The sequence below is a fragment of the Gymnoscopelus braueri genome (genome assembly GCF_963280865.1).
Source record: "Gymnoscopelus braueri genome assembly, chromosome: 17".
NCBI classification, from domain to species: domain Eukaryota; kingdom Metazoa; phylum Chordata; class Actinopteri; order Myctophiformes; family Myctophidae; genus Gymnoscopelus; species Gymnoscopelus braueri.
Window position 1 is genome coordinate 24,036,648 of NC_137617.1, and position 9,530 is coordinate 24,046,177.

Genomic DNA, 9,530 nt, shown 5'->3' on the forward strand with positions numbered 1-9,530 from the left:
AAGCTGTAGAAAAAAAAAGACTTCTCACACATACAAAGATAAAAAGATGTGCTCCCATTAATTGGGAGGGGTGAACACCATCAGGTCATTTGGACAGACACTCTGCCTTATCCTGTTCCTCAGGTCAGGGGTGAACAGGAGGAGGTCTGAGTCAGCATTCTGGGCCTGAGAAACACAAAGCAGAAAGACCATGTGTCAAAAGGCCCAAAGCTAACAACATACATTGTGAAATATGAGTTGGATTATCAGTCCTGTTGAACCGTTTTCAACCCGGCATCCCCATTTGGGGCATGTCAATATTGGTGAAAAGTATAGACGAGGTACAACAAAGTAGTGCTTAAGTGGCTAAGAGTTAGATTTGCTGAAGAATAGAAAAGCAATGGGTGTACCTCAATAAAGACAGCCTGTGGTAACTGGGGTGGGAATACCTGAGCCAAATCTGAAGTGAGAGACGAGACAAGTGATTGACAGCCACATTCAGTGAAAATGCAGTGACATGCGCTGGATACACATTTCACACAATCACTTTAATTACATTCCGCCTTAGCATCCATCCCAGTGCTTTAGTGGTGGAAACACAGGCATGTGTGTAAAATCCTTACCGGTGGGAGGCATATCGGCATCCTCCTGCGTTCGCTCATCCCCATGTCGAGCAATAGGACTCTCCATTTCTACATCCACGGGCAACGACGTCTCCATGGCGTCTGTGTTCCTCGGTGACAGGCTGAATCTTTCTGAGGGTTGCAAGTATCGCTCCATATCCAAGCCAGGAGCATCCTTTAAAATCACAAGAGACTTGGTTACTGAACAGATTAACTTGCACAAGTTTCTCTTCAGCTCAATGCATTGCAAGAACTAATGCAAAGCAGCCAGGCATGAATACGACAGGACAATAAAATGTTGGCATATGCGTCATGATGAACCTTTGTCAATCAACTATACTGCTCAAAATAATTAAGAACACTTTGATCACATACTTTTAGCAGTATATATGTTACAGGGTGAATGGAGAACCAGGTAGATTGAAGGCGCGTTCGTTTTTACCACCCACCCAGCAATTCTGTAGAAGCAACACTAGAGGGAGCCACAAGCCAGGCTTGTGCACAAACATATATGGCTGCGACCACACACAGTCACACACACACACGCGCGCACGCGCTCATGCTTTTTTTGGTTTATTGAAAGCAGGACTGTTAAGATACTTTTATTGTGTTTTGGCTTTTGTTTTACTTTCTCCCTGACACACACACACCCACACACACAGTGATCCATGAAAAGAACTATTCTGTCCCTATCGGTTTACAACTCAAACGGCGCTGAGTCGACTAGTAGAGCATCGGCCGGTCAGCGCGGGCACTCGCGCCTGGAGGCGCGAGGGCGCGCTTCCTCGGCCTCAAGCTCCACTAAGTCGGCGCGCCGCCGTCGTGGACAAGCGTGTGCACGCGTGTTCAGCGTTCCCCTAGCGTAGCTTCCTGGTTGCTATGTGGGGGGGAACAACAAAAGACAGGTCCGCGTCGGCACATCAAAGCCCCGCCTCTCCGCGTTCTCCTTCTCGGAGGAGGAGAAGGAGGACGGTTTATTTCGTGAGGAGGAGCTCCTCCTCGCGAGCCTCACGTAATAAACCCCCGCCTCGCAGCGCCGCGTCCTCCTTCTCCTCCTCCTCCTCCTCGCGAGCCTCGCTAATAAACCCTATCTCGAAAAGACCCGAAGCCCCGTGCCTAAAAACGAGCGCTCTGTCTTCAATCTACCTGGTTCTCCATTCACCCTGTGACATATACACTGCTCATGAAACCTGTTGTACAGGATCAACGTGTTTCATTCATTTCTTTGAGCAGTATAGTTAAGGAATTAGAATTACAGAAAGACAAGCATGTGCGTCAAAGTAACTAGGATAACAGGGTGAACAAAAATGTAGGCACAAATCTAAATATTATAGCACAACTGAGGCTGGTCAGTCTCAGCTGCTGTCATGGAGTCGTGATGGTTACGGCATTGAGCCAGCATTTAGAAAGCATACATAAAATGTTTACCTCAACAACTGAGCTGTCTGGACCGTCATTTATCGACTCCTGGGCCCGGACCACTGTGGGTGTCGATGGCACAACAGGGCAGGGAGACACTGTGAAGCTCAGGTCTGGTTCAGGAGCCTGGCTGGAGGGAGAAGAAGGTATGCACGGAGTAGGGGAAAGCCTCGGCGAAAGTGGCTGGCTGCCGATCTCAGGCTTTTCTTCTCCGTCTTGCACTGGATGAGAAGCCGATTCCGGACTGCTGCCAGCTTCAGTAACTGTACAGTGTTCCGACTGAGTGTGGGGGGTATGAGGCAGGGCGAGAGCGTGGCGGGCAGGAGTCCGTCTACGGTGATCAGGGGAGGATTGGTTGAGAGGGGAGAGGTGGGACATGGCAATGGATTGGCGAGTCACTCTACCACAGGGAGAAGAAGCCTGAGGCGGCATGGCAGCACTCAGGCGGCTCAACGATCCTGCAGACACATAACCAGAGAATGAGCATTGTTCAGGCTGTTGTAATTTACTGGTTTTGAAACATAGGTTCCTAACTATGAGATGCATGCTTGTAAGCAAGAGAAACGCTAACTTTTAATCAGGTAGCATAAAATCAAAAATCACTAGCATGACTTAGATGATGCAACCTTGATTCAAAAGTCATGCTGCACAGTCATGTCTGCCAACATTAAAATGACAGATTTCAGTCTTGCGTTTGACTGGTCTCTACCATGATATATAAGAGCACAAAAAGGGGTTTTCGTCCTACTCTGCAAAGTGAAGCACTCTCACCGGTCTGTTTGGCTGGGCTTTCCACTTTAAAGAAACCACCATTGAAGACCACGGTGTCTGTGGCCTGGGTAACTGTCGGGGCTTCAGACACCTGGATGCTGGGGTTGTCCTCCGTGCCACCAGCAGCCTGGGCAGCTTTCTCTGCAGCCGCAGCCTGCTGCTTGGCCTTCATCGCTGCCTTCACAGCCGCCAGGCGAGACTTGGCCTCCGCATTCGTGCCCGGTCCCTTTGGAGCAGCAGCAGTGGGAGGTATTTTCTGAGGAAAGCACAAATTGGCTCCAAGTATTAGCAAATATACAGGCAGCAGAATTGTTTCAAGAAGACTAATAAAGAGACAAATATGTAACAGATATTACCCTAGGCCTAAAACATCTCACCCCATGCCAAGCAAAAGGAAGACATACAAAGAAAAGTAGACAAGCAAATATTTGGGCAAGTTAGATTTTTACCTTGACAAGCTTCCTCCGACGCGGTGGAGGTTTATCTTCCTCCACCCAGCATCTGGCTTCAGCCTCCTTGAGGGCATCAAACTTCCTAAATACATCCTCAACCTGGAAATAATTGCATCAAAATGCTTAATATCTACTGCAGTACATATTCACATATCATTTCTTATATTAATGTTTAATTTGCCAATAATTTGTACCCACTTGCAATCACTAGCCCACAGGATGGGAATTGCTGCATTAGAGCATTAAGACATTAAATTTTCTCAGTTCAGTCACACCATTCCAACAGATTTATTTTTGGATCAATCCATCCATCATAAACCAAAATAATCTGTTCAAAACAAACTGGGATGAAGAACTTGAGCCCCTACCTGGAAATACACCATCTCCCAGAAACCCTGCAAGTCAGTGCAGGTGGTGAGCTTCTCCCCGCGTCCAAGCTCACAGTCATCAACCAGTCCCAGAAACTGGCCAAAACGCTCCTTCATGAGCAACCTGCCCTGGCCCACCGCTGTGCGCATACGATCCCTCACTAGACACAAACAAGGATGTACAAGAGGGAAGAGTTCAATGAATTACAACTCTGGATAATCTTCAGTCGGGAGGAAACCTTGCATCTCCATATTTCAACGTTTTTTTTAATAAATTAATGCCCTACTTCCTCATACTACAGTGTCTCAAAAGTAGCAAAAATACATTGTGAGCTTGTACATCTAGTTTAAAATATTGAACCAATGAAAAGCATTAAGAGCTTGAGACTCAACTACACAGATCCATTGGAACACAGGTTCTTTATATCCCAATTTTCCTGAAAAAAAATATCGGTTTGGACATCCAAGGTTTCCTTCTGACAGCAACGATATGCATGATTACAATATTGACAAGTCACAAAGTGTCCCTCTGGTTCCTGTTGAGAGGACAGACTCACTCTCTTCAGGGATGGCGTCATCATCCACTTTGACCTCCCAGAGCTGACAGAGGCTGGTCAGCCTGCCTGTCTCAATGGTGACCTGTGACCTGATGAACGCGGAGAGACCAGACAATGACTAAACTGAAACACAGACACTCTATACTACGTTAACAGACTTGTGATAGTTCTGCACCATTTTCTCACCTGAAGTATGGCACATCATGCTGGGGCTCCTGGGGGCCGGCCAGAGCCTGGGGGGAGCGGTGTGGTGATTTAGGGGGAGATGGTCCTCTGGTCGGTCCGCTGGTCTCAGCCTCAAAGAGGGGAACGGGTGGGAAGTTGAAGTTTGGGCTGGCAGGGGGAAAGCAGAGTAAGAGTAGCGTTTGTCAAGCCATGGTTTGGGAACAGATTCTTTTGTATCACTGTCCCACATAGCAAGGTCCGCGAACCCCAGTCATGTGACAAGACCTAAAACCCAAGATTCTGAGTCAAGGAGGGTACGCACAAACACACACAAACCTGGGTCTGAGGAATTCGTCCGCAGAGCGTGGTGTAAGCGGCTCGAATTTGAATGTGGAGAGTCCAACGGGGGCCTCAAACACAAACCCTTTAGGGGCGAAGGAGGTGGGACCACCGGTGGCATTTCTGGGAGGTAGGGCGTCAGATTCCGCAACCACCTTCTCCCCCTCAACTTCCTCCTTCTCCTCTTCCCCACGGTGATTCGACTCCATGTCCTGGGGTAATTAAACAGAACCACTTTACTCACCACATACAGAAACTGTGAAAAAACTACCCCTACTTTTATCCACATACAGCATGCATCCAGTCCCATTTAGTAGACAATGTGAAGGACAACACAACAAAGATTAGTAAACAGTCGTAAGGCCCACTGCACTGTGTGTATAATAAAAGTTCTCACCTCCGACACCACAGGAGTCTCGTCAACCACCTCCGACACCACTGGTAGAGTCTTCTCAACCACTGCTGGTAGAGTCTTCTCAACCACCTCCGACACCACTGGTAGAGTCTTCTCAACCACTGCTGGTACAGTCTTCTCAACCACCTCAGACACTGCTGGTACAGTCTTCTCAACCACTGCTGAATAATTGAACACAGAAATAATGTTATCAAGTACAGCAGGCAAATAAAAGTCAGTTGGGATATTGTGTACTGTGATGTTAGGTATACCTCTGTTCCTTCCTCTGCCAGTAGAGGGTGCCACAGGCTTAGCATTGCCTCTTGTCCTACCTGGAGGACAAAAAAAAAAAAAAATTCTTGACAACCAGCTACATTTTCTATGACATTATAAAAAGGGTTAAGGCCAAAGGTTTTTACTGAAATGCCACAGGAGACTAGCAGAAAATGTGTGTACCTCCAGCAGGCTTGTCCAAGTTTGAGCTTTTATGAACTGCTGCAGGAGCCACTGGCTCTGCTAAAAGAGGACAAGACAGAGATGATAGTGTAATCTCAGCCAACAGATCAATAAGAAAACATGATCAATTAAAACTGTAAAATCTTCAGCTTTAATATAGCCATTTGTAACAGTACAGGTCCACTTAGATTTTTATAATGCATCATTATAAAGCAAGATACGGCCAAACGTGGCTACTTTCTCAGAAAGCAATTAGTTACCTCTAGGGACAACTTTGCCCCTTGTAGCAGCTTGTTGGACAGCTTTGGGCCTGGCAGTAGATGGTACAGCTGGTTGGACAGTTTTGGCCCTGGTTGTAGCTTGGGTTGGCTGTGGCTGGACAAGAGCTGTGCGGCTCCTGGTCACTCGTCCCATGACAGGCTTGTTTGGCTGTGGGACAAGATGGAGAAAAACATAAGTAGAAGTCAAAGCTCATGCAAGTTGACGTGACAACAGTGCTGGGTGGGGTTATGGAGTTACACGTCACCTGCTGGTCTGGCTTTGATGAACGTGTGACCCGGGTCTGGGGCACCGTCACCTGTGTCTGGTAGGAAGAAGGGACAATAGCTAATGTATTATTCCATTTAATAGTGCAGGTTACCATAACAGCTCAACCATTAGCATTTTCAGCACAAAACAAATGCAAATGCAAATGTGTGGTTCATGTAAAACAAGTAAAGCTTTATTATAAACATGATCTACATCATAGTCTATCTATGTGACAAAAATCTGTAGAAGAGACACTTTCATCTTGCAAAGGGGCTGGCTTTGAATGCACTCTCACCTCCCGGGGCCTGGCGGCAAACGTGGCAGCCGGAAGCTGGAGGGAGAAGTAGTCCTCCTTGGCGTGAAACAGCCCGACCTTAAAGACTCCCTTCCGTTCCTTCTCCCTCTTCTCCTTCTCCTTCTGCAAGAGCTTGTCCTCTTTCCATCTTTTCAACTGCTCCATCCGTTGTGTGGCAGCCACAGCTGCGCAGAAAAGAACAAGCTGATCACAACCAAAGTTCCTTTTTTTTAGGGCAATATAATCTTGAATGTGAGATAACATGTGTAGGGTTTTAACTTGCATGGACACAATCAATGCTTACTTTTAGCTGACGGCGCCAAAGATGGACCGGTCTCCTTAACAGTGGACATGTTGACCGCCATGGAGGCCTCCAGTGTCGAGTCCATCTCAGGCACATGGTCAAGCTGCCGGCGGCTGTTGACGGCACGCTCCCTGTTCTCCTTCTGCGACTGAGACCTCCTCCGGGACATCTTGAGTCTCAGCATGGGGACACTGGCATCTCTCTGCCGCAGGCGAGCAAATTTACTCGGTGCCTCCATATTGTCTTGATTCCTGGTACAGTCAGGTTAACAGAGGGTGAGAAATGTTGATATGTGGTACAAAATTATTTAAACAAACATCTTGCCGATTGGAATTGTGTAAATGTGTGTTTCAGACTTGTGCTTGTTACAGTTCAAAGGTTATGACTGGTGAGATTTCAGTTTTTTTTAACTATATGACTTGTTTAGGTTATAATAAAAAATATATCCTAGCAGCAAGTCTCCAGGTAGACTAGGACAACTGTATTTTGAAACGTTGCCATGTGTGGGTTTAATGTAAACTCTGGCGTAGATTTTACGCTGTAAAACGCACTACTCCCGTCTGATGTTACCAATGACAACAACGCAACTACTACCCAGTGTTGCCAGATTTAGTGAAAGAAATAAGCAACCAGGTCTAGGAAAACAAGCTCAAACGCAGCAACTTAGACCACATAAGCACTTTAACTAAATCTATATGCATCAGCTACTTGAAAATAGCCGATCTATAAGCTCAAGCGACGTAAGCTTGTAGATCTGCAATTCTCTCTTCCAATTAAGAATCTTTTGTAAACAGTCTAACACAAATGTTCCCTGGCACAACATGAAAATATTTGAGAATCACTGGTTTAAAACATTTGGAAGCAAGCCTAAATAAGTACACTTTAGCCCAAAACGCAACTACCAATATTTTCAAGCAACTTTACAGTAAAACAAGCCCGAAGTCGCTTATGATAAGCCGACCTGGCAACACTGCAACTACTACGAAATTCAAGTTGTTTAGTTAACGACTCACCCAGTATAGTTTCTTAAAATACTAACCTTGGACCAAGACCGTCATAGATTCCTTGGTACGAGTCGAGGCTAGTAAAATGAGTTCATCACTGGTAAACAAACTATAGCCACATTTCGGCCGCTTTCCGTGTTGCTAACGGCTAGCAACCCTAACATGCGTTAACAAACCTGATCACTACATTACGATGGGTCTAGTGGTAGATTCAGATTGTTGGAAAGGGTTTCAGTTCTTGGTTGCATAACACATCTAAATATCTTACCGTTAGTGGGAAATTAATCTTCAAGGAGTTTGACGCTTACTTGCTTCCTTCCAAACTTTCTCCGACGCAGCCGTTTCCTTCCAAGACGAATGTTGTCAACAAACAAAGATGGCGGGTTAGGTTTGAAAACGGTCTGCAGAGGCTCTTATTGGCTGCACGCTGCTGCCTGCTGCCTGCTGATTGGCTGATAGAGGAGCACCCAGCTGGGTGCTATTGGGCTAATAGGCTAATGCCTAATCGCGAGATAAAACGAGAGTAGTGACAACAACGGAAGTCCAAAATAATAGTGATTCACATCGGTGTTGCCATGTCCGCTTATTTTAAGCGACTTTGGGCTTGTTTACTTTAAGGTCGCTTGTAGTTGGTAGTTGCGTTTTTTTGGGCTTGTTTCTAGAATGTAGTTGCTTATTTGGGCTTGTTTCCCACTGTTGTTTAAACCAGTGGTTCTCAAACATTTTCATCAAGGACCCCCAAATTATTATGTAGCTATTTGTCTGTGCGGACCCCCCCATCTGAAAATATTCTATGCCAGGGACCCGCCCAAAAATATTCAAAATTTTTCGAATTTAAAAATAGCAGATCTACAAACTCTCAACGCGTCGCATCCTTATTTTTTAACTCTTGGTCGCAACGCGGCGCGCTGTGTGTTATTTTCAAATAGCCATTTAAAGGGCGAAGGGCTCGCTTCTTTTGGGCTTATTTTCATAGAAGTGGTTGCTTGTTTCTCTCACAAAACCTGGCAACACTAACAACAACAATAATAGTAATTCATGTGACCTCAGATAGTTCCAGTTTATATGGTTTATACATGATAAATTGTAATCAGATACATTTACCCTTGAACTTCTTGTTTAGCCTCAAAATGACTGGCTATCATAGGTTTTGTTGCAATTTGTAGAAATATTGTGCCTTAAATGTATGTAATTAAGAACATATTTTATGTATTTGGCCCCTCATTTGTAAAATAAATATAGGCTAAATATAAAATAAAATGGGCATGAAAATGGTGCCCAGTGTTCTCAGGGGCCCACTGTTCCGGAATACCTCAATTTGATGATTATAATCTGATTATTTAAACATATTTTATAAGTGAATCATACAGTAAAAGTAGCTCTTAGAGGGCTGTGTCACCCTGGGCTAAACCATTTCAATCCTACCAGTGATGCTTTCCAAATGATGACAATCTCTTCATTTTAAGAAAAGATTACTTAAAGGTGATAAATCGGCCTCTTCAATGCTCATGTGCCAAGTCAGATTGATTGTCAACCCACTGAAACATTCATGAAGACAGGAGAAAGGCAGGTCAGACAGACAGACAGAGGTTCCCCCCATTTTATAGTAGGATAGTTGTATTATATAGCACTATCCTATTCTATCCTATAATATAGGATCTCCTTTAGGCATAACAACTGTGGGCTACTCTGCCTCTCTAGGTTATATGCATATCTTGTTTTCTAAACTACATTCAGCCATGGGTGGCAATAGTCTGGGGATCATAAGGTCCCTGGTTCCCCTCCCCCTGCCTATTGATACACAGTATCAAACTGGTCAGGTGCTGTAGGTTATTAAAGGTGCAGTGTGTGATTTTCTTTTTTTAATATCAAGTGT

At 45.2% G+C, this 9,530-nt stretch overlaps 1 protein-coding gene across 6 annotated transcripts; it reads right to left on the reverse strand.

The window, feature by feature from the left end:
- Positions 1 to 8: 8 nt before the first annotated feature.
- Positions 9 to 8,030, reverse strand: dlgap5 (discs, large homolog-associated protein 5). 6 transcript variants are annotated; one of them, XM_080455276.1, is made up of 18 exons: positions 7,923 to 8,030; positions 6,651 to 6,901; positions 6,347 to 6,531; positions 6,050 to 6,106; positions 5,784 to 5,952; positions 5,524 to 5,583; positions 5,340 to 5,399; positions 5,071 to 5,192; positions 4,671 to 4,885; positions 4,356 to 4,502; positions 4,170 to 4,258; positions 3,613 to 3,773; positions 3,242 to 3,343; positions 2,793 to 3,048; positions 2,031 to 2,479; positions 603 to 777; positions 390 to 439; positions 9 to 165 (listed from the first exon to the last, which is right to left on the reverse strand). In XM_080455276.1, the coding sequence occupies exons 2-18, from the start codon at positions 6,886 to 6,888 to the stop codon at positions 58 to 60; spliced, it is 2,643 nt and encodes an 880-aa protein (XP_080311402.1). In that variant the 5' UTR covers positions 6,889 to 6,901; positions 7,923 to 8,030; the 3' UTR covers positions 9 to 57. The 6 variants fall into 6 exon arrangements, with proteins under 6 accessions (XP_080311402.1, XP_080311401.1, XP_080311400.1 ...); XM_080455275.1 differs by having other exon boundaries at positions 5,071 to 5,225; XM_080455274.1 differs by having other exon boundaries at positions 5,071 to 5,246.
- Between the last annotated feature and the right edge of the window lie 1,500 nt (positions 8,031 to 9,530).